This window comes from Salmo salar, chromosome 10, assembly GCF_965601325.2.
Source record: "Salmo salar chromosome 10, fSalSal1, whole genome shotgun sequence".
Taxonomy (NCBI): Eukaryota; Metazoa; Chordata; class Actinopteri; order Salmoniformes; family Salmonidae; genus Salmo; species Salmo salar.
The window spans coordinates 76,087,142-76,113,208 of NC_138300.1; the positions used below are offsets into that span (position 1 = coordinate 76,087,142).

The 26,067-nt window shown below is 42.3% G+C and overlaps 1 protein-coding gene across 11 annotated transcripts in view; it reads left to right on the forward strand.

The window, feature by feature from the left end:
• Window positions 1-26,067, forward strand: part of LOC106561057 (pleckstrin homology domain-containing family A member 7) — a 173,953-nt gene that overhangs the window by 9,658 nt on the left and 138,228 nt on the right. The window contains exon 4 of one of the 11 annotated variants that reach the window (XM_045688084.2): window positions 5,368-5,438. The exons of the other annotated variants lie outside the window; for them this stretch is intronic. Within the exon in view, the coding sequence (XP_045544040.1) occupies window positions 5,368-5,438 (71 nt within the window). The remainder of the gene's footprint in view (window positions 1-5,367; window positions 5,439-26,067) is intronic. 11 annotated transcript variants of the gene reach the window in all.

Below are 26,067 nucleotides of genomic sequence, written 5' to 3' on the forward strand. Positions count from 1 at the left end.
ACTATAACGGTGACAAATGGTGCCCACAAACTGTTAGGGCCTACATAAAGCTGTCCCAACTGCAGTCCCAACAGCAGTCCCAACACCTTACCACTGCTACACCTGGCTATCAGCAGAGCCTTGTCTGGCAGGGAAACAGTTCATTCAGCCTAATTTACTGCCTTTTAAAAAAACATGGCTGATATGGCTGACTTGTTTGAACAAATGTGGTTTCTACTGACAGTTGATATGTACAAACTATGGAATAAGGGGACAACAAGCGGATAAGAGGTAATCTGTATTTTCGATGAAGACAATAATGAGCGAGCGATGACGGATGTCTTCAATATAACTTTGTTCAGCACGTTTGAAATGTACAGCAACAGAATTCACAACATGGGCTGTTCTTAAAGTGTTCTCTCTGTACACCAAGTCAGAACCATAGGATAAATAAAGGGGGCATATAAGCAGACAATGAAAGCTCTTATAATATTTGATTACATTCTCTAAAACAGGTTAGGCTTCATGTGCACCACCAAGTTAGAACAGTAGGTGAAATTAAGAGGTGAAAATAGACCAAATTATTAGGGTGAGGCACATTGAACACCGTTTGGGTCTTTGTGTGACAAAAAAGATGGACGTCAAATAACATATATTCTATTATAGAATGTTGTGTGCTGAATTTGCACGTGCAAGCCAAACCACTACTATCACTAGCACTGTCAAAGCTGTACAAAAAAAGTCTGCAAACAAGCACACACGGCCACGAACGATGTGTTTACAATACCGCCTTGGTGAAAATAGACCAAATTATTAGGTTGAGGCACATGGGCTACTAATAGCTTACTACACAACATACACTTATGTATATTGTAGCTAAGAAAGTATTACTATCTCCATAGCATATTACATAATTTATGCAGCAGCATAACGTTACAAGACATTTTTGGACTCACCTTGTGCTGTGCTCACTTAACAGGAATGTGGTGCGGCGGTCCTGTGTGGGCAAATGCTGTCATCAAAGTCTGGCATTCTCTGGATTTATGGTGGGAACTCACAGCCACTCCACTGAATAGCAGGCTAGTGGTTGCTTTGCAATACTTGTAGTTAGCCACTGATTCCTTCCAAACCACTCATTGTTGAATTTGCGATTTCCAACTTGTTGTGTAATGTTTATGTACAATGGCCCATGACCACCGATACGTTTTATCTATAATTTCTCTCATTATTTCTCTTCATATGACAAGGATTGAAAAGGATTTGCCAGTAGATTGTCCACTTGATTCATGATGATGACTGCTAGCTAAGATTTTGAAAGTAAGATGTTGACATGATCAGTCCAATCAAAGCTACTGTACATATAATGTGATTTGACGTCATTTTGTCTGTGGCCAATGACCTTGAGCCTTCTTGGAAGGGCTCTTCTAATGTAACTCTATGGCAGGACCCAAAGGGCTTAAATGTTAGATGTCTACCCTTACTAAGTACTTAGACTTGGCCAGTGATGTGGTGTCCCCATGAGTGACAGAACACTGAGCCAATCACGGCACAATGCTCCTATTTTCTGCTGGCTTCCCCCACCACCACAGAAAGCACTGAGCTAGGCTGAAACACCTACATTTTGGAGCTGCCTTACTCAAGAAAGCAGAAAAGAGACCATGTTATATGCGGCTTTATTTACTCAATGATATATTTTTTTACATTGTTTGCAAACTGATATGTGACGTGTATTAAATAATGTACTTACATTCAGTAATCTTTGATTTGTCATCCTGAGGGTCCCAGAGTTTGATAAAATACATTTTTATATATTTTTTTATATTCAAATGTAGGAACTGGGTGCCAGACGTGCTCAATGGGATTGAGGTCCGGGCTCTTCGCTGGCCATGGCAGAACACTGACATTCATGCATGAAATCACACACAGAACGAGCAGTATGGCTGGTGGAATTGTCATGCTGGAGGGTCATGTCACGATGAGCCTGCAGGAAGGGTACCACATGAGGAGTTGGATGTCTTCCCTGTAACGCACAGCGTTGAGATTGCCTGCAATGACAACAAACTCAGTCCGATGATGCTGTGACACATCATCGGACGCGAGTGACACAACCCAGACCATGACGAACCCTCCACCTCCAAATCGATCCCGCTCCAGAGTACAGGCCTCGGTGTAACGCTCATTCCTTCGACGATAAACGCGAATCCGACCATCAACCCTGGTGAGAGAGAACCATGACTCATCAGTGAAGAGCACTTTTTGCCAGTCTTGTCTGGTCCAGTGACGGTGGGTTTGTGCCCATAGGCGACATTGTTGGCGGTGATGTCTGGTGAGGACCTGCCTTACTACAGGCCTACAAGCCCTCAGTCCAGCCTCTCTCAGCCTATTGTGGACAGTCTGAGCACTGATGGAGGGATTGTGCGTTCCTGGTGTAACTCGGGCAGTTGTTGCCATCCTGTACCTGTCCCGCGGGTATGATGTTAGGATGTAACGATCCTGTGCAGGTGTTACACATGGTCTGCCACTGCAAGGACGATCAGCTGTCCGTCCAGTCTCCCTGTAGCACTGTCTTAGGCGTCTCGCAGTACGGACATTGCAATTCATTGCCCTGGCCACATCTGCAGTCTTCATGCCTCCTTGCAGCATGCCTAAGGCACGTTCACGCAGATGAGCAGGGACCCTGGGCATCTTTCTTTTGGTTTTTTTCAGAACCAGTAGAATGACCTCTTTAGTGTCCTAAGTTTTCATAACTTATGACCTTAATTGCCTACCGTCTGTAAGCTGTTGGTGTCTTAACGACCATTCCACAGGTGCATGTTCATTAATTGTTTATGGTTCATTGAACCAGGATGGGAAACAATGTTTTAAAGCCTTTACAATGAAAATCTGTGAAGTTATTTGGATTTTTACAAATTCTCTTTGAAAGACAGGGTCCTGAAAAAGGGAAGTTTCTTTTTTTTTGCTGAGTTTAGAAAAGAAAAAGTAGGCCATTACCTCTATTTTTTTTTAAGGCCTAGAAATTCATATCGGTATTATATTCTAAAATATGTGAGAATAATGTGGACATTGCCTGACTAAATAGATTGGATGCCTGCATGGAGATTTTTCGATCACCTATGTGGCTGACGCAGGTACACATAATAAATCCATGAATAGAGGTAGCATTAATCTCATCGTCGTTATTTTTCTAATGAGAAAGTGACCAAAAACCAGGTTCCTTTTTTTTAATGTAAGGATTTGTATGGAAAGCCAAGTTGAAGCCAACATTTGCTGTTGTCATCCTCACTGCATGTGGTTTTACTGCAGCAGAGTAGCGCAACACCCTTCAATTAAAGCGGTGTGGAAACAAACGGAAGTGGCCACATCTCTCACAAAAACAGATTTAAAAAATGTAGTCACTGATAATTATAAGGGAGCAGAGAACTTATAAATTGGCTACAATAATTGCAAGAAGTTTTCAAGCACCAAATTGACAATGTTCGATTTTTCATGGTAGGCCTATTCCAGTGCTTGAATTTCTGAGCTCCAAGTTCAAGTAGTCTACTTCAAGCCCCTTGTATTGTTTAACGCTGCCGGTGTAACATGGAAAACAAAATGTTTTTGTCATTATTTCATTACCAGATCATCATTGTGAATAAGCCCACTAGGCTATGTAATTTGTCATTATGATGGAGGGATAATGCCAGAGATGCCGGTGTTTTGGAGGATATATTGGCACTGGTATTAGGCCCGAGACAATGTTAAAGCTAACGAGACCCTGCTGTAAATCAAGCAGACAACAACAGATGATCAACCTCAATTCGCTAGGGATATTAGATCCAACGTGGATCCAGGCACCACTGTCTTCACCGGCATAACGAATGAGACACCAAAATATTCTGGACATTCCTCGCAAAGGCATTTTTATTCCCAGCGCTTGGGCTGTTGTTGCATTGCATGCACTCACGACAGCTGTTCGTCACTTGCCTTTCATTCTGATAATTCCTTCCTGGTGTGAAACTATCACTGTGTAATTAAACAGCTCAACACCAGATGTAATACCACAATTATTATGCATGATTGAAGAACCATGTTAATGACAGCATCGATTTCAGGTTTTAAGTATCAAGTATCTTTCTGTTAGAAGTATTCGATTTTTCAGTTGTGTTTATTATTTTGGATTTGTGTGCCCATAAACTGTTTTCACCATGTAACAAGGAGACACAAAAAGTTACACTGCATTTCTGACCGCTAGATCCAGGAGTCCTACAGGGTTCAATGTCTACTTTAACTGATTTAATGCTTAATATGTGGTATAACGACAACTTACACTGCCATAAATGCAAGGACAGAAAAGTACTGTTTTATGTCACACGATTTTGGACAAATCCTTCGAGACACCAAGCAAAGGTTTTAAATCGACTCGTGAATTTGATTGAACATAGCTATGATCCACTTTATCTTTATATCAAACAATTGGCAGATTATTATCAATGACGTATCGACCGCTGTAACAAGTTGTCTAGTGTAGGAAGTCCTCACCGGTACCCTAGCTTTATAGAAAGATCCATGTGAGTTTAACTACGAATGGTGTAACTTCAGAACGGTATATTTATTACTAAAATTGCTTGATCAAACCCACTTGACCTAAAGCCGTCAGTAGCTCTGGGCGTTCAGGATGCAATATACAGCTGTTATGCAAATAACAAATGACCACATGTAGCATCTGCACTGGGATTCGATAGCATGCTGCTGGGAATTGCCAGGGACATCATGATACGATATGATCATGATACGATATGATCACGATACGATATGATCACGATACTCATGCGCTGATACAGTGTGTTATTTCAAAGAAGCAACACTAGCTTAACATCACACTTGGGTGGCTGGTCTTGACATAGAAGATTACATGAAACATTGTTCTTTGTAATATTGTCTTAGATTGACTATTTACATACTTTAAGACTTTATATTCCTCATATCAAAAACAAAGCAACATTTTTCTGGCACTCTGGCCTTGACTGTGGAGAAAGCCACAGTGCATTATGACGGCCTCCTGTGAGTTTGACCGGTCAGGCAAAGAGGAGCTGTGCTAAGCTCTTTACGACTACACCAAGTATTGTGGAAGTATTGTGGAAGTCTTGTGATATCAAACAGGCTAAAACCATGTGGTAACACTTATTGTAAAACATTTTGATTCTACGCTGTTATGACACAAACTGTTTTAAAGCGTAATGTGATATTACAACAACGAAGTTACTGCTAACAACGAGCACAACCCTCCCCCTGACATCATTGCTGCACACGTAATAGAACATCACAGTATCTACTGATTTTATTTGTATTATTTAAAAAAAATATATATATATATTTTTTTAATCCACCATTTTTTTTCCTTCTCCCCAGCTCTGCAACAATAACATTGGTGGTGGGATGACGGTGGCGCTGTTTATGCCGTCTGCGGATTCCACCATTAGGTCAGTAGTCTAGTGGTAGCCTAATGCTAGCTATTTGAGTAAGATGTTTTGTTTCAGTATCATTTACTTTCTTAGGTGCTCATATGGGCTTACCAATAACGGCATGTTGTATCATTATTATGCCACGTAGAGGATATGCAGGGCTTATGATGGAGGGTTCAACTCAGGTAAACGCTAACTAAGATTTATTTAGTAGGCCTGTGGAAAAGCCACAAGTGTATATAGGGTCAGCTTGCTCCAGCTCTCTTTTGTCACGGCTAGGATACAAAGGGCTTTGTTTCGTCGGAGACCCCGAGTGAGTCCCAAATGGGATCCTACACCCAATGTAGTGCACTACTTTTGCCCAGGGGCCGTAGGGTTCTGGTCAAACGTAGTGCGCTTTATAGGGAATAGGTTGCCATTTGGGACGAATACCATGGCTAATTCAAAGAGCAGCGTTTTTGTGGCAGCCAAAGAAAGGGCGGTTAAGAGGAAGCTCTGTAAGCAATTGTTTTTTAAAACTTTGGGCCCAAAACAGGCAAACTGAGTTTGTTTGCGCTCGCTGTACTGCATTTTTGTTCTTTGGAAATGTCAAACCAAGGACGGTCTCCATGCACGGTTGTGGAATGTTTCATTGTTTTAGTGGAACTTTCTTTTGACAACTCTTCGTTGCAACTCAGTTATTTGACAACAAAGGGCCTATGGACCAGCCATTTCTGCTGTATACCATCTATCTATCCCTATATTGCCTGTCTGGTAGCTGGGAGATAGGAATATATCTCTGGTAGTGTGAGTGATTAACCTATAGAGGAGTCACCGGTAAATCGGCTGTCTTACTCTATTAAAGAAACATCGGCCTTGGAGTCACAAATACTGTGTCATTGTTCAGTGTGACAAGCTGTGTATTTTTGGAAGGAATGGTTTTGTATTCAGTTGCTGTCTGTACTGCACTCGGCAAAACAAATCAACACGCACCGCATGACTGTCTGGATTGGCACCGACTTGAGTAAAACTTGAATATTTCCATTTTCTGTTCAAAAAGAAAGTATGAAAGAAGGGAGGTAGGCAAGGAGGGAAAGAGGGGTTGGGTGTCCTTGGAAAGAGTGATACTTTTTCTCTGAATCAGAGCTTCCCAGTTGGCTAGTTGTGCTGAGGCTGCTTGTTCTCGCCCCTCAAAGACTCTCATATGTGTGTGTGTGTGTGTGTGTGTGTGTGTGTGTGTGTGTGTGTGTGTGTGTGTGTGTGTGTGTGTGTGTGTGTGTGTGTGTGTGTGTGTGTGTGTGTGTGTGTGTGTGTGTGTGTGTGTGTGTGTGTGTGTGTGTGTGTGTGTGTGTGTGTGTGTGTGTGTGTTTTCTTGCCGCAAGAAAACGTGTATGTGAACCCTTTGGAAATACCTGGATTTCTACATAAATTGGTCCTAAAATTTTATCTGATCTTCTAGGTCACAACAATATTACAAATACAGTTTGCTTAAACTAATAACACACAAACAATTATATGTTTTCCTGTCTTTATTGAACACACCGTGTAAACATTCACAGTGCAGAGTGGGAATAGTATGTGAACCCTTGGATTTAATAACTGGTTGACCCTCCATGCCACTGCATCTCAATCGGGTTGAGGTCAGGACTCTGACTGGGCCACTCCAGAAGGTGTATTTTCTTCTGTTGAAGCCATTCTGTTGTTGATTTACTTCTGTGTTTTGGGTCGTTGTCCTGTTGCGTCACCCAACTTCGCTTGAGCTTCAATTGGCGGACAGGTAGCCTAACATTCTCCTGCAAAATGTCTTGATAAATTTGGGAATTCATTTTTCCTTCGACGATAGCAAGCTGCACAGGCCCTGAGGCAGCAAAGCAGCCCCAAACCACGATGCTCAATATAGACAAGAAAAATACAATCATTTGTGTGTTATTAGTTTAAGCACACTGTTTGTCTATTGTTGTGACTTAGATGAAGATCAGATCAAATTTGATGACCAATTAATGCAGAAATCCAGGTAATTCCAAAGGGTTCACATACTTTTTCTTGCCACTGTATATACAGTCTGTCTGTGAGAATAAGGGATGCAGGGAGTTTCTGCTGTGACTCAGCTAGGTATTTCCAAGGTTCAGAGGAGAGGGGGGACAGCTGAGCTCACAGCAACCCAGGCTTGGTCAGGTCATAACCTCTACACCAGGGTTTCCAAAATTCTGTCCTGGGGCCCCACCTGGGTGCATGTTTTGAGTTTTTGCCCTAGCACAACACAGCAGATTCAAATAATCTATGCCTGCTAATGAGTTTATTTGAATCAGCTGTGTGGTGCTAGGGCAAAAACCAAAACGTGCACCCAGGTGGGGCCCCAGGACAGAATTTGGGAAACCTCGCTCTACACAACCTCTGCTGTCTGAAAAAGACAAGACTTCATAGTTGATATTTTATATTAGAAGGGCTTTTGCATTAAAAGAGGGAGAATAACCAGGGAATACCTGTTAAATGTTTCCTGGAACAAAAGGGTCCGTCCCAAATGGCGCCCTATTCCCTATGTAGTGCACTACTTTCGACCCAAGGCCTATAAGCCTCTGGTCAAAAGCAGTGCACTGTATAGGGAATAGGGTCACGGGTGCCATTTGGAACATTCAGTCCGGTGCATTTAGCTGGAACACGACTCAAGTGCTTTCCATTGCACTTCTCGAACAGAAAGAGGTTAGGGATCAGTGAGGTTGTGACACTGATGGAGCATCATTGATCCCACATTGTCTAGGGAGAGATGGACGTAAGTGAAAGCGAGGGGATTCAAAAAAAATGGAGGGAAAGGGAGAGAAGGCTGGATTTGAAGAGGAGTTGAGTGGGTAGGTGAGGGGAGTTGAAGATTGCAGGTGCAAGGGGACCTGAGGAGGTAGTGGCTGTGTCCAAATACCCATATGAGCCTCATAAATAGTATGTGGCGAAAGTGTTAGTGTGTGAAATATAAAAAAAGTGCTCAATGTGTCATCTAATGTGTGATCGCGTTGATTCCCGCCATTCCTTGGTTTTGGTACAGCGCATCAATTTATCTGCTTATCAGCTGTTGTCAGAAAAGACGACTGAATTCCACTAGATCAAACGCCGAAATGAGTATCCAGTTTAAGTATGTGGTACGCTAGTATGGATATTCGGACACGGACAGTGAGAAAAGAGGAGGGGGAGGAGAGGGCAGGAGAGGAGGATAGATGAAAAGATGGGGAAGGAGAGAGGAGGGGGGTGGGGGGGGGTGAGTGACTCACTGTTTCTGTTGCCTGATTCACCGGGTCTGTGTTGTGGTGCTGAGCTCGGGGAGTTATTCAGCACCACTGGCAAATTATTTACTGTTTGTGTGTGTGTGGGGGGGGGACTGGGGTACGGGAAAACCATATCAGACAACCTAACCTCAAATCACAACCTGCAGGTACATGCTACTGTACTGTTTGCTGAAGCTAAAAGCTAAGATGAAAAGACGTCAAGCCAGATGCCAGTGCTGTAATGGACTAGTGTTATGTTCCCAATGGACTACTGTACTATGTACTGAACTATTTACAGAAAGCCTTGCTGCATCTCAGTTTGTTGAAATGTGTTTTGAAATTCACACCAAGTAAAAAAGCCATGATTCATTCATGCCAATGAGCCAATTGAAACATGCTCCCGTCATGGTGTCATTGAAGCCTATTCTTCTTCTATCCCAATAGTTTGATGGGTTTGCAACCCAAATGGCACCCCATTCCCCATATAGTGCACTACTTTTGACCAGGGTTGTAGGGTAAAAGTAATGCACTATATGGGGAATAGGGTGTAGTTTGGATAATCATAGCCCTAGATCCTAGCGTTCACAAATGTTAGCAGATAGTTGCTTTGCTGATTTTATGTTCACTCGTTTCAGATAGAGAGCTGGACAGTGTGTACTGTAGGTATGTGCTGAAGATTTTTACACACACACACAGTTACCCAGGATTCTAGAATATCTTCTCTGGTTGAAAACAGCCTCTTGTCCTTGACTTGGTCAACAGTTCTTTCCTGTGCGTGTGTGTTCGTTCAAGCTTTTGTGTCAGTATATCTCAGTACACAGTGCATTCGGGAAAGTATTCAGACCCCTTTTTCCACATTTTGTTACATTACAACCTTATTTGAAAATGGATTTCAAAAAAAGATTCTCTCTTAACAATGTACACACAATAACCCATAATGACAAAGCAAAAACTGGTGTTTAGACATTTATGCAAATAAAAAAAATACAAATACACATTTTAATCACATAAGTACTCAGTACTTTGTTGAATCACCTTTGGCAGTGATTACAGCCTCGAGTCTTCTTGAGTATGACGCTACAAGCTTGGCACACCTGTATTTGGGGAGTTTCTGCAATTCTTCTCTGCAGATCCTCTCAAGCTCTGTCAGGTTGGATGGGGAGCGTCGCTGCGCAGCTATTTTCAGGTCTCCAGATAACAACAACAAAAAAAGTTTATTTAACTAGGCAAGTCAATAAAGAACATTTTTACATTACATTTTTTTTGACATTTTAGTCATTTAGCAGACGCTCTTATCCAGAGCAACTTACAGTAGTGAATGCATACATTTCATTTCATGCATTTTTTAAAATGTATTTTATATATATATATTTTTTTTTTGTACTGGCCCCCTGTGGGAATCGAACCCACAACCCTGGCGTTGCACACACCATGCTGGCGTTGCAAACACGATGCTCTACCAACTGAGCCACAGGGAAGAACAAATTCTTATTTACAATGACGGCCTACACCGGCAAAAAACGGACAACGCTGGGCCAATTGTGCGCCGCCCTATGGGACTCCCAATCACGGCCATTTGTGATACAACCCGGATTCGAACCAGGATATCTGTAGTGACGCCTCAAGCACTGGGATGAAGTGCCTTAGACCGCTGTGCCACTCGGGAGCCCCGATTGGGTTCAAGTCCGGGCTCTGGCTGGGCCTCACAAGGACGTTCATAGGCTTGTCCGGAAGCCACTCCTGCGTTGTCTTGGCTGTGTGCTTAGGGTCGTTGTCCTGTTGGAAGATTAACCTTCGCCCCAGTCTGAGGTCTTGAGCGCTCTAGAGCAGGTTTACATCAAGGATCTCTCTGTACTTTGCTCCGTTCATCTTTTCCTCGATCCTGATTAGTCTCTCAGTCCCTGCCGCTGAAAAACATCCACAAAGCATGAGGCTGCCACCACCATACTTCACCGTAGGGATGGTGCCAGCTTTCCTCCAGACGTGACGCTTGGCATTCAGGCCAAACAGTTCAATCTTGGTTTCATCAGACCAGAGAATCTTGTTTCTCATGGTCAAAGTCTTTAGGTGTCTTATGGCAAACTCCAAGCGGGCTGTCATGTGCCTTTTTACTGAGGAGTGGCTTCCGTCTGGCCACACTGCCATAAATACCTGATTGGTGGAGTGCTGTAGAGATGGTTGTCCTTCTGGAAGGTTCTCCCATCTCCACAGAGGAACTCTAGAGCACTGTCAGAGTGAACATCAAGTTCTTGGTCAGTTTGGCCAGGCTCTAGGAAGAGTCTTGGTGGTTCCAAACTTCTTCCATTTAAGAATGATGGGGGCCACTGTATTCCTGGGGACCTTCAATCCTCCAGACATTTTTTTTGGTACCCTTCCGCAGATCTGTGCCTCGATACAATCCTGTCTCGGAGTTCTACGGACAATTCCTTCGACCTCATGGCTTGGTTTTTGCTCTGACATGCACTGTCAAGTGTGGGTCCTTAAATAGACGTGTGTGTGTGGTGTGTGTGTGTGTGCCTTTTTCCAAATCATGTCCAATCAAGTTGTAGAAACATCTCAAGGATGATCAATGGAAACGGGATGCACCTGAGCTCAATTTTGAGTATTTCAGTATTTTTTTTTAATATATATACTTTTTCAAAAATGACTGAAAACCTGTTGTCTTTATGGGGTATTGTGTGTCGATTTGGTGAATTTATTATTGTTTTTAATACGTTTTAGAATAAGGCTGTAACATAACAAAATGTGTGCACAGGTGTGTGTGTGCCCCAGACCTGGGTTCAAGTACATGTGTATTTGAGTATGTGGTATTATAAAACAAATCTGTGTATTTGAGTATTTTCAAATACACAGCCCAAAACAAGTACTTTTACTTTTATTACCCCCAGAAATGACAGGGAACATGCAGATAGGTGCCTTGGTGGACGAATGGGGTAGCATCTCACAGCAAGAACTGGCAAATCTGGTGCAGTCCATGAGGAGGAGATGCACTGCAGTACTTAATGCAGCTGGTGGCCACACCAGATACCGACTGTTACTTTTGATTTTGCCCCCCCCCCCCCCCCTTTGTTCAGGGACACATTATTCCATTTCTGTTAGTCACATGTCTGTGAAACTTGTTCAGTTTGTCTGTTGTTGAATCTTGTTATGTTCATACACATATTTACACATGCTAATTTTGCTGAAAATATACGCAGTTGACAGTGAGAGGACGTTTCTTTTTTGCTGAGTTTATATCTGAATACTTTACAGTACCTGTCAAAAATGCCTAGAGTGCAAAAGCTCTCATCAGGCAGGGTGGCTACCTTGAAGAATCTAAAACTAAAATATATTTAGATTTAACACTTTTTTGGTTACTACATGATTCCATATGTGTAGTTTTGATGTCTTCACTATTATTCTACAATGTAGAAAATAGTAAAAACCCTGGAATGAGTAGGTGTCCAAACTTTTGACTGGTACTGTACTTCGAATGTATGTGAAAATAATTGCTAGTATTTGAACCGAGGCGTGTGTGTGTTTGTACTGATCCCAGTATATCCCTAGCCTGGTGGTGCTGTCGTGACAACGGCCCTGGGTCCCTCGTGTCTCTGTGTGGTGCGAGAGGCAGCACAATGACGCCGTTGTTGCCTGCTGGGGTCTCTGGTAGCAGCGGTGGTGTTGTACACATTCATTTTGATGCTGCCCCACTGGAGACTTGTTTGAGCCCTCAGACTCTCTCTGTGTGCAGTGCACTAACGATAAAAACGCTTCTTTTAGAATGAGATCAGATTCTCGATGCTGAAAAGTACAAATCCAACCTGACCCCTTTAAAAAGTATGTTTTGACTGGTGCCCGTAGAGCATTTCGTAAACTCGACTGCAAACTTTTAAAGTCTTTCATCTTTAACATTGTCCTGGGGCAAGTTAGCATTTTAATCTTGAATGTTTTAAATGCATCTGGACGAATCATTTCTCTTGGAGGATGAATGTAATATATTTGAAAGAGAACTTGTTTTATCACCTCTGTTTGCTAATACACAAGTGTATTGTTGACAGATGGGCCTAGTTTTGTTTGAGGTTTTTTAGTGAATATTTAATTAAGTCTATACAGTATAAGAAATCACCATTCGTCTGTTCTATATAAATAAATTATCCTGCCAGGATTGGCTTCCTGCAAGACATGATCTTTTATATCCTAATAATTAATGAGTACTCCATAGATGCTATGATGCGTGCGTGGTCTTCTGTCCTACTCTGCATGAAATTCTATTTGTGAAGGTAGAAGCCAAGACTCTGTTAGTACAGTTTTTATGTAATTTCATCTTGCGAGCGTTGTAAGGACGCTGATCTTTTAGGTTGAAATGGCACCCTATATAGTGAACTACTTTTTTACCAAGACCCATAGGGTCTGATCAAATGTAGTGCAAGGAATAGGGTGCCATTTGGGATGCTGCCTTAGAATTACTTATTTTAGTTATTTGACTGACTGACAAGGTCTTGGGTGGGCAGAGAAAAGAGTGGACTACAATATACACCAAACAAAAATATAAACGCAACATGTGAAGTGTTGGTCCCATGTTTCATGAGCTGAAAAAAAAGAAAGCTCCTTACACAGGTGCACCTTGTGCTGGGGGACAATAAAAGGCCACTATAATGTGCAGGTTTGTCACACAACACAAGGCAACAGATACCTCAAGTTTTGAGGGCGTGTGCAATTGGCATACTGACTGCAGGAATGTCCACCAGAGCTGTTGCCAGAGAACGTAATGTTCGTTTCTCTACCATAAGCCGCCTCCAACGTCGTTTTAGAGAATTTGGCAGTACGTCCAACCGCCCTCACAACCGCAGACCAGGTGTATGGCGTCATGTGGGCGAGCAGTTTGCTGATGTCAACATTGTGAACAGAGTGCACCATGGTGGCGGTGGGATTATGGTATGGGCAGGCATAAGCTATTGCATTTTATCAATGGCAATTTGAATGCACAGAGATGCCGTGAAGAGATCCTGAGGCCCATTGTCATGCAATTGATCAGCCACCATCACCTCATGTTTTGGCATGATAATGCACGGCCCCATGTCACAAGGATCTGTACACAATTCCTGGAAGCTGAAAATGGCCCAGTTCTTCCAGGGCTTGCATACTCACCAAACATGTCACCCATTTGAGCATGTTTGGGGTGTTCTGGATAGACGTGTTTGACAGCGTATTCTGGTTCCTGCCAATATCCAGAAACTTTGCACAGACATTGAAAAGGAGTGGGACAACATTCCACAGGCCACAATCAACAGCCTGATCAACTGTATGTGAAGGTGTCGCGCTGCATGAGGCAAATAGAGGTCACACCACATACGGACTGGTTTTCTGATCCACACTCCTACCTTTTTTTTTTCTTAAGGTATCTTTGACCAACTGTATTCCCAGTCATTTGAAATCCATAGATTAGCGCCTAATTCATTTAAATTGACTTATTTCCTCATATGAACTGTAACTCAGTAAAATCTTTGAAATTGTTGTTTTTATATTTTTGTTCAGTATAAATGTACTGTTCAAATGAGCTTCTTTGTTCGTCTCCACAAAGAGATGGAGAATGGCCTTTTAAAGATAAGTGTATTTGTGTTTTGTATACAGCTCACACCAAACAAAGCCCAGATGTCAGAGAAGAATTGGCTTTATTTCTTCGGTTCACCCAGCTATCTGGTTTTGTCACGCTGCGAACACCTGTCTCACCACGCTCGCACAAGCTCAGTGTGGGATCTTTGCACGTTGTCTCCGGGCTGGGTACTGTTTTTTACCATGTTGGGAGCATGGCCAGGTACGAGGCCCTGCATAAGATACAGATCCCACCACTGTGTCAGTGTGTGTTTACGCTCAGTCGTGTGTGCCTCTGATAAAGTAATGAACGATAAAGACTATTGCCCGCTTAATGTTTTAGTTAAGTCAACCTTTTTCCTACAGGCAATATGTAACCGGGTGTGTTTATGTGTGCGAGTAAATGTATAATAGTAAAACAAAGGACATTTGGACAATCGGGAACTTTTTTGCCAGTCCCCACAAGGGAAAGAGGCTATTTTAGGGTTAGAATTAGGTTTGGGGTTTGGGAAAGTAGGATTTTGTTTGGTTCCCACATATCCACAGATGTTCCATCAATATTGTAATAAACAGCAGAGCTGGTATTAGTAGTGTGAAATTCATGCTTTTAACATTTATTTGCGGGTTGTTAGGTGTGTAGAACTTGACAGCCATGGTATGATACACCTTTGCACTCTGTTACAATAGCATTGTGTAGGCTACTGCATCTATCAAGAATGCTAAGAATGAATGGCCATCCGGAAAGAAGGGTTAGCAAAATATACTGTTATTCTATATTCTATGGTTCAGTCACTAGCAACATGCTACACCAAGGCTGTGCGTATCAACATTGCTGTGAGTTTAGTGTTCTGATCAGGACCACGTGTTTATAGTATAAATCAAATTTGTTTTCAGAGGTGACCGTATGAGTCCAATGGGCCTTTTGTAACTGCTTCCTGTCTGATTCTCTATACACACACGCACACACCTTCGTCTCTCTCTCGCTGCCTCCCTCCTCATTTAAAGTGTAATTCCAATTTTGTTCACTCACTCACTCACTCACTCACTCACTCACTCACTCACTCACTCACTCACTCACCCACCTCCTAGTAGAAAACCAAATCAACATGTGCATGCACTTTGGCTTTGCTCTCCTGGACTCTAACATGCTGTATTTCCAGGCATCAAGCGAACTGCTTCACTGCTCCTCTGCTTCCCCTCTGGTTGTCTTTCCTCTCTTTCACCATTGATGGTCATTCACAACACCTCACAAAGCAGAGCGGTCTTAAGGTGAGTCCCAAAATGGCACCCTATTCCAATATAGTGCACTATATTTGACCAGGGCCCATAGGGAATAGGGTGCCATTTGGGATGCAGTTGTAGACTCACTACCACAGGACACATTTCCAAGTGTTTCAAATGCCCTGCAATTAGCATTGAGGTCAATTGCATTATTGTATACCAACAATGTTGATAACCCTTTTTCATCTTGATCCTCATTGAATAGGGTTCCAAAATTCCCAGGTTTACCAGAAATCCCAGGTTGGAATCAGGACGGAATAGGCAGAAAATCTGTGAATCCTCCAACCAGAATTTCTGGAATACCTGGGAATTGTGAGAAAGTTACTGGAATTTTGCATTCATCTGTTGGAATGAAGTCATGCAAATCTCTTGCCTATGCCTCGGACATTGCTCTGACCCCAAACCATGTTTCTTTACCACCTAGTTGAATGTGATTATTTTAGACTTGGGTGCGGATCCGGTCTAGCTGGGAGAGACATCACATTTCAATTCAAGGTGTATGCAAACAACGCGCCTTTAAGGGTATATCAAATGAAGACATCCCTTGAAAAGAAAGGAAAATAACACCCGCCCACTTTGACCGATTATGATTTTTCAACACCGATACTGATTATTGGAGGACCAGAAAAAGCCGATACCAATGAATCGCCTGATTTTTATTAAAAAAAATAAAATAAAAAAAAGTTTGTGTACCGTAATTTCTGGACTATTAAGCCCACTGAATTAAAAAAAAAAATGTTTATTTTGAACATAAGCCACACATGTCTATGAGCCGCAGGTGCCTACCGCTACATTGAAACAAATTAACTTTACACAGGCTTTAATGAAACACGGCTTGTAACAAAAATAAATGGGCTTTAACGAAACACGGCTTGTAACAACAAAAATAAAAAATTAGCAGTAAGCTTTAGTTGTCTTTTTGCACTGAGTCAATTCCTCACGCTGCTGTTTCCAACGTCTTATCATCGACTCATTAAGACCAAGCTCCCGTGCAGCAGCTCCATTTCCTTTTCCAACAGCCAGATCAATTGCCTTCAACTTGAAAGCTGCATCATATGCATTTCTCCATGTCTTTGCCATGATGAGGGTGACAAAATGACTACCGTATTCAGAATGATGGGAAGTTTGAGAGCGCTCGATTTAATCTAAACAGTAAACAAAAAAGTTGTTTGACCTTAACCCCTTTCGGCAATTTCATTGGTCTAATGAAAGCTTCATGCCGCCAAAAAACTGAGCACGTCACAGAATGTGTTTTTTTGGAGAAAAAAAAATTGAAAGCGGGAAAAATCCATATATTAGCCGCGTCATTGTTTTAAGCCGCGAGGTTCAAAGCCTGGGAAAAAAGTAGCGGCTTATAGTACGGAATTTACGGTATGTATGTATATGTATATACAGTGGGGCAAAAAAGTATTTAGTCAGCCACCAATTGTACAAGTTCTCCCACTTAAAAAGATGAGAGGCCTGTAATTTTCATCATAGGTACACGTCAACTATGACAGACAAAATGAGAAAAAAAAATCCAGAAGATCACATTGTAGGATTTTTTTTATGAATTTATTTGCAAATTATGGTGGAAAATAAGTATTTGGTCACCTACAAACAAGCAAGATTTCTGGCTCTCACAGACCTCTAACTTCTTTAAGAGGCTCCTCTGTCCTCCACTCGTTACCTGTATTAATGGCACCTGTTTGAACTTGTTATCAGTATAAAAGACACCTGTCCACAACCTCAAACAGTCACACTCCAAACTCCACTATGGCCAAGACCAAAGAGCTGTCAAAGGACACCAGAAACAAAATTGTAGACCTGCACCAGGCTGGGAAGACTGAATCTGCAATAGGTAAGCAGCTTGGTTTGAAGAAATCAACTGTGGGAGAAATTATTAGGAAATGGAAGACATACAAGACCACTGATAATCTCCCTCGATCTGGGGCTCCACGCAAGATCTCACCCCGTGGGGTCAAAATGATCACAAGAACGGTGAGCAAAAATCCCAGAAGCACACGGGGGGACCTAGTGAATGACCTGCAGAGAGCTGGGACCAAAGTAACAAAGCCTACCATCAGTAACACACTATGCCGCCAGGGACTCAAATCCTGCAGTGCCAGACGTGTCCCCCTGCTTAAGCCAGTACATGTCCAGGCCCGTCTAAAGTTTGCTAGAGAGCATTTGGATTATCCAGAAGAGGTAAGGGGAGAATGTCATATGGTCAGATGAAACCAAAATATAAGTTTTTGGTAAAAACTAAACTCGTCGTGTTTGGAGGACAAAGAATGCTGAGTTGCATCCAAAGAACACCATACCTACTGTGAAGCATGGGGGTGGAAACATCATGCTTTGGGGCTGTTTTTCTGCAAAGGGACCAGGACGACTGATCCGTGTAAAGGAAAGAATGAATGGGGCCATGTATCGTGAGATTTTGAGTGAAAACCTCCTTCCATCAGCAAGGGCATTGAAGATGAAACGTGGCTGGGTCTTTCAGCATGACAATGATCCCAAACACACTGCCCGGGCAACGAAGGAGTGGCTTCGTAAGAAGCATTTCAAGGTCCTGGAGTGGCCTAGCCAGTCTCCAGATCTCAACCCCATAGAAAATCTTTGGAGGGAGTTGAAAGTCCGTGTTGCCCAGCGACAGCCCCAAAACATCACTGCTCTAGAGGAGATCTGCATGGAGGAATGGGCCAAAATACCAGCAACAGTGTGTGAAAACCTTGTGAAGACTTACAGAAAACGTTTGACCTGTGTCATTGCCAACAAAGGGTATATAACAAAGTATTGAGAAACTTTTGTATTGACCAAATACTTATTTTCCACCATAATTTGCAAATAAATTCATAAAAAATCCTACAATGTGATTTTCGGGAAAAAAAATTTCTTCTCATTTTGTCTGTCATAGTTGAAGTGTACCTATGATGAAAATGACAGGCCTCATCTTTTTTAGTGGGAGAACTTGCACAATTGGTGGCTGACTAAAGACTTTTTTGCCCCACGTGTGTGTGTGTGTGTGTGTGTGTGTGTGTGTGTGTTTATTTGTAATAATGACAATTACAACAATACTGAATGGACACTTATTTTAACTTAATATAAAACATCAATAAAATCAATTTAGCCTCAAATAAATGTAACATGTTCAATGTGGTTTAAATAATGCAAAAACAGAGTGTTGGAGAAGAAAGTAAAAGTGCAATATGTACCATGTAAGAAAGCTAACGTTTAATTCCTTGCTCAGAACATGAGAACATATGAAAGCTGGTGGTTCCTTTTAACATGAGTCTTCAATATTCCCAGGTAAGATGTTTTAGGTTGTAGTTATTATAGGACTATTTCTCTCTATACCATTTGTATTTCATATACCTTTGACTATTGGATGTTCTTATAGGCACTTTAGTATTGCCAGTGTAACAGTATAGCTTCCGTCCCACTCCACGCCCCTACATGGGCTCGAACCAGGAACACATCGACAACAGCCACCCTCGAAGCATCGTTACCCATCGCTCCACAAAAGCCGCGGCCCTTGCAGAGCAAGGGGAACAACTACTTCAAGGTCTCAGAGCGAGTTACGTCACCGATTGCAATGCTATTAGCGCGCACCCCGCTAACTAGCTAGCCATTTCACATCGGTTACACCAGCCTAATCTCGGGAGTTGATAGGCTTGAAGTCATAAACAGCTCAATGCTTGAAGCACAGCAAAGAGCTGCTGGCAAGCGCACGAAATTGCTGTTTGAGTGAATGCTTACGAGCCTGCTGCTGCTGCCTACCATCGCTCAGACTGCTCTATCAAATCATAGACTTAATTATAACATAATTACACACAGAAATACGAGCCTTAGGTCATTAGTATGGTCAAATCCGGAAACTATCATTTCGAAAACAAAATGTTTATTCTTTCAGTGAAATACGGAACTGTTCCGTATTTTATCTAACGGGTTGGATCCCTAAGTCTACATATTGCTGTTACATTGCACAACCTTCAATGTTATGTCATAATTACGTAAAATTCTGGCAAATTAGTTCGCAACGAGCCAGGCGGCCCAAACTGTTGCATATACCCTGACTATGCGTGCAATTAACGCAAGAGAAGTGACACAATTTCCCTAGTTTAATATTGCCTGCTAACCTGGATTTCTTTTAACTAAATAAGCAGGTTTAAAAAAAATACCTCTATTGATTTTAAGAAAGGCATTGATGTTTATGGGTAGGTACATTCGTGCAACGATTGTGCTTTTTTCCGCAAATGCGCTTGTTAAATAACCGTTTGTCGAAGTAGGCTATGATTCAATGATAGATTAACAGGCACCACATCGATTATATGCAACGCAGGACAAGCTAGATAACTACACATGGTTGATGATATTACTAGTTTAACTAGTGATTATGTTAAGATTGATTGTTTTTTATAAAATACATTTAATGCTAGCTAGCACCTTACCTTGGCTCCTTGCTGCACTCGCATAACAGGTAGTCAGCCTGCCACGCAGTCTCCTCGCGGAGTGCAATGTAATCGGCCATGATCGGTGCCCAAAAATGCAGATTACCGATTGTTATGAAAACTTGAAATCGGCCCGAATTAATCGGCCATTCTGATTAATCGGTCGACCTCTAGCTCTGAGTCGTAATGTAGTTTCGACCAGCATGGGTCTCTGTCATGCAGTGTGGGATTGTCATGTGGGCCGCAGGCCATAGAAATAGTTACTAGAGGGGTCAAAGCCCCTCCCTCATACCACTTGAATAGTATTTCCCATTCTAGTAATTATATTTCTATGGGGGGTGTTTCCAGTTCATCACTACATGGCTACGTCTCAAGTGGCACCCTATTCCCTATTTAGCCCACTACTTTTGACCTGGGCCCATAGGGCATGTGACTTCTGCTCAGCGAGATTTATTCCATAGACAAACACGAGGGGCTCGTCTGAGCAGTGTGGGGGTCTGACCATACAGAACACAGATAGTGGAGGAGGACACACACAAAGGAGGGATTGAGGAAGTGATGGAGAGATGGCAGATGGATGCAGTGTTGTGGCCCAAACGTCTGTCTAGTGTCCATGCTGCACCATGGGAGACAGTAGGCATTCTGTCACCCGAATGACAAGTGACAAATAGTGCTTGGGCACAAAACCATTAGCATTTTGAGTCTGAGTGGAAAGAGGGAGAGAGAGGGTGTCATGTGAGAGGACAAAGACAGAGGATGAGAACGCAAAACAGAGGGAGAGGATGAGAGGGAGGACAAACACTGCATGGGACTTAGGGGGGGGGAAAAAGAGTGTGGGAGACGAAAACAGAGGGAAGGCTACATGGGAAATATTAGACTAGTTTGTCCTCTAAGGCTGAGTTGAGGGATGGGGACCTGCTTTAGCTGTGACCCGGCTAGAGACTCGGGTCCCGAACTGGTTCCCGTCAAGCGTCACGTCACCCGGCCAAGACGAACCAAGGCTATCGCCAGCGTAGATAGATGGGATCTGATATGCAACACCAGGTAAACATAGAATACTTAACCATTTTATATACGTTCCTTATGTTGGCACCTAATTCAGTATTTTGTATTTATATATGTTTTTTTTTCTAATTCGGTTTTGCCGAACCATAATAGCAGGGTTTTGTTCCTTAGGCACCAAACGGAAGAAAACAGACTGAAACAGGGAGGTACTATCTGGACTGGTCCAATAAGAAACGCTCATTTTTTTTTTTTTATTTTTTACATTAAATGCAACCCAGTAGTAGTGTTAGATACAGTATAAATTAATTAATATTGACTGGGCAGCAGCAGCGAGGCGAATGAACTGCTGCATTACAGCTTGTTACATCACGCCAGGTTTGTTTTGCGGTGTAGCGGTATCCCGCGTCGTACATCACACTCCACATGAAAGCGGTGCGTGTGGCACTGACTTCTGCTTCACTCTGTTTTAACTGCACATGTAAACAGTCAACCGCACACACGTACCTGTGCACACACACACACGCACCCTAACGGCATCCGCAGAAAGCAAACATTGGCTTCATTCGGGGTGGCAAGAGCCATTTGACAGGTTTACTAGCACGCTCAGCACTTTTCCTTGTCCCACTCGCCCAAGCCAGCCCATGAAACAGGTGGATACCCTCTCATCCTAGCAGTCTGATAGACCATAGATGGATAGAACAGACCTCATTGTCCAAGCTGTGATTGATTATCTGTCCAACTGCCGTTTTGAATGGGATTCAGTTGAGTCAAGAAATTATTATTTTGGAAAATGTGGATCAAATTGCTCATTTTAACAGTTCTCTTTTTTTTGTGTGGCACAGATATGGCAATGACTCAGGTAAATTATACAGCAATGTTGGTTGGGCATCGCTATGAGACAGATCTTCAGCTATGTCTACAGTTTCTGTTCAGAAAAACTTTAACATGCAAATCATTGATGACAAGGGCCAGATTCCTAAGAACCAGGGTTGTCAAACTCATTCCATGAAGGGCCTAGTGTCTGCAGGTTTTTGTTTTCCTTTCATTTAAGACCTAGACAATTTTTTTTTTTTACTAATTAGTGACCTTAATTAATCAATCAAGTGTAAGGGTGGAGCGAAAACCGGCACGTAGTCGGCCCTCTGTGGAAGGATTTTGACGCGTGCTTTTAAACCATCAAACTGTTTCAAATGTATAACTTAGATTTTTACAATCAAACAATTGCTGCTACTGAACATAGCTGCAGATTACTGGATTCAATATATATGCAAAGATAACGCAACACTGCCAAGCTAGTGATAAGAAAACGTCCCTATGGATTCCTGCCTGCCTCTTAAGGCTGACGTCCCATGGCGCTCATTTGATTATAAACTTCGCTTCCACATACTGTGCTATTTATTCACCATCAAACAGTGGGTTGAAATGAAATGCAAAACCTTTTTTTTTTCTTCATCAACACCACGTTATCAGGAGGAGGAAATTAGCCTTTTCTGCATTTTCATTCAGATATGAGAGATTGAAATTAAATTGAAATCGTTCTGACTGTAGGAAGGCAATTACGATACGGATTATCCGAGGTATCTGATGTCGATTTACTCTCCTGGGCATTGAGAGTTCTTAATCTTGTTTAGCGACGGGGCACAGGACCCAGAGTCCCACCATGTGTCATCAGTCTTTAGGTGGGGTCACTGAGGTTGTGTGTCTACCGCCTAACTGCTGTGCTGTTTGTGTGTTACTTTCTTATGACGCGGGATCATTAAGTGCTGATAGTGGTAGGCTGCTCTGAGACCACCATCCGTGGGGGATGCACAGCCCGACCGCGCAACACCAGCACAGCGTACGCATCCATCCTCTATTCGTTTGAATGTGTTGACAGTTGGCCAAAAATCGCTTGAGCCGCGCTAAGAATTTGGAACGGATGAAAGCCAACAGCCCAATATTCCAGAACACTGCTGTGCCTCCACGTTTTTGGACTCTGATAGGCACTTAAAAGTGTAAGAATCAGAGCCCTGTTCAGCAGGGCACAGCGTTGTGGAATGTTCCGATTTTTTTTAGAACTGTAATATGTATAACAAACCTCTCTTTTTTTCTGACATGTAGAATAAGGAATCACTTCAGCTCCATTCACGGCGTGACATTTCAAGCTGCAAGGTTCCACAACGTTTATGCCCCTGAGGATTCTTGACTGTTTCTCAGGCTCACTGACGTGGGATCACTGCTGTATCTGTGGAACTCTTTCCACGCTCCTTTTATACCCGCTGTAAACTGTGTATGTGACGAAGAAAATTCCACTTGGTGTCACACTGTCACACTGTATTTCTACCAGAGACTGGGAAGCTGTGGTTTCCCCTCCTTGGAGGACTGCTTGTAGTAAAACTAACACTTTTTCAGGAACTCTTCCATTTTAAAACGAACCCTTGAGAACTGACTAAATAGGTGTTAGAAAACCATTTTGAAGGACCGGCCAGCAACACCCCAGGTGCCGGAGCTGGTCCCCTGTGCGGGGGGGGGGGGGGGGGGGGGGGGGTTGAGAAATTCAGAGATATAGCCTATGTAGAATGGCTATTTCCCAGTGTGCCAAGTCCCATACCTATTGTACGTCCTTGACCCTGATGTAATGTCTAAGGAACCATAATCCAACGTTACCACAATGGTTTCTGTGTGAGAAACAGCTCGTTGTCTGTTGTGCTCTGTTGCACACAGACCCACCAGGAGTTGCTGTTGACTTTCCTGCTTTACAGCAAAATGTGTGAAAAACATTGACTTAGTAAGATAAATCTAGACCGTCTCAATGAAAAACACGACTCAATGAGTACTACAGCGTTGGGTTGAATCTCGTATTTTAACACCAAACACCCACTTCGCTAAGAACAACCTTGCTTTTTCCCCTTTATCGTTTGATGTAGGAACACGTTGTTCTCGCCACGTTTTTCTCCCGTGGCAGGTCCTCTTGAGGCACCTCTCTGTCACTTTAGATCTCTATCGGCTATGGGCGAGAGTGATTTGATATATTTGGAAAGAATGAATTATTCAGCGGCGAGGATTGAGTTAGTGGTCCCTTAGCTCGCGCTTTTACTGTAAAGACGATGTCCGTGAAGTCTAACCGTGAAAGTCTTGTTTTTCATTCGTGTCTGGATTGCCATATGTAACGTTGAGTTTGTCACAGGAAACAATATATATATATTTTTTTCTCCCCCACATTAAACTGGTTACTTGTCACAGTCGTTTGTCGGTTTCCTTTGCAGCTCAATATGAACCTCTCAATATAATCTGCTGTAGTCTCACGCATGGGCACTGGTTGGCTGTTTTTGACAAGTACATCATGCATATAAAACGTTGGCCTTTTTCCATAGAAATAGGTCCTGCCTCTCGCTAAATAGTAGAAATCAGATTATTCCGTTCGACATTCCAATCGGTCCTACAATATGGCGACATCTATATGAACGCAGCTGCCACTTCGTTAAAGCCGTTAGCCGTATGACTCCCTGAAAAAATAAAGGTTAAATAAATAAAAAAGTCCAAAATAAACATCAAGGCCACTAGTTTCTGGCAACACAGTTTGGTTTGGGTCGGCACGTTTGAAAAGTGTCATGTGGTTTCGTGGAGAGGAATCATCAACTCAGCCATCCGTTGTCAGTGTCTGCAAAAAAAGATGACTTGGAACAGCGCCACCACTCACTCGTCACTCTGTGTATCGACCAGTCTGTCAACCAGCCTGTCTGTCGGCCAGTCTGTCTAGCAGTCAGGCACACAGTCAGACTGTGCAGTAACAGCTAAGCCCTGTGTGTTTGGCTGAATCGTTTTAGAGGTAGAGGAAAAAGTACAGTAGATAGGTTTAGTAGAGCACAATACAGTACATTATACTGTACTCTAGTGTGCTCTACTGTATTGAATTCTACTGTACTCTACTTTTCTTCACTGTACTGTTCTCTACTGTACTGTCCAAACTTGTGAAACATAGACGTCTATGATTGGTTCAGATTTGGTCCGGCCAGGGCGGACTGACCAAATTTCCACTATTTTTCAACATCCATGGATGGCCGGTGTCAGTTTGACTATGATTTTCCATTGTAGCCAATACAATTGCAGTAATTCAGTTAAAGATTTGGTAACATAATTACTGGTTTTAATCACTTAATAATTCATAAACAAACTTGCTATCAGTAGAAACACTAACTAGTAGGTCTACCTTTACTTGTTACTTCTGTGAACTTTCATTATCCTCCCTCATGGGGTAGCGAAATTAGAAAATGTCTTAAAGATGTGGGTTTTTGGTAACTGAATTTGTTAAACTTACAGAAGACGACAAATAATTTCTCCAACTAAATGTAAGTGTTGATATTAGTTGTCAGGGGTCTTTTAAAATATGGTCTAAATTACACCTTTTTTTTCCTGGTGTTTTTTATTTTTTACCAAAAACTAAAAAGCTACATTTACAGTCGGGGAAAGTTGAAAGGGGAAAGTGCGTTGGTGTGATCACTTTGGCCGGATATGATAACATTGTTGCACTGAAGCATTGCAAATAGTTGCACCGCCCAGACAGAGATGAGCACCGTGAAAAGAAGATTCAAAGGAATTGACCACCATTAGAAAAATGGAAATCACTTGCAAACCACTTGAGCAATGAGGCTGTAACAGATGCTGAGGGTAAACGGCATTTAACGTTGAATTGCTACATTTTACATACGAGTTGTGTTATTTTTTTATTATGTACAGTACATGTATTATTTGCAGATGTCACTGACAATAAACACACCCTGAAAGCACTGAATTGTCTTGCGTTACCACCTTCTTAATAGGCCTACAGCGTTCAGTAGGATGCATTGCTCAGTTGATTGACAGGTGTACTGTGGAACAATAAACTTTCATCTAGTGTGGATGCTCACCAATGTGGGTTAGTCTGGACTCGCGATAAACTTATTTTAAAATATCTGACTTTTACTGAAATGCCTGCTGTAAGATGATAATGAGTGTTCTTGACTTTAGGGCTGGCACAATTACCGTATGACCGTGTAACTGATGGTTATGGATGAAGATCACCATAAAAATGTAACTGTCATAACTGTGAAGAAAAAAAAAAAGATTAAGGGTGGGTTTCACCAACATGGTTTAAATGAATCTAGGATT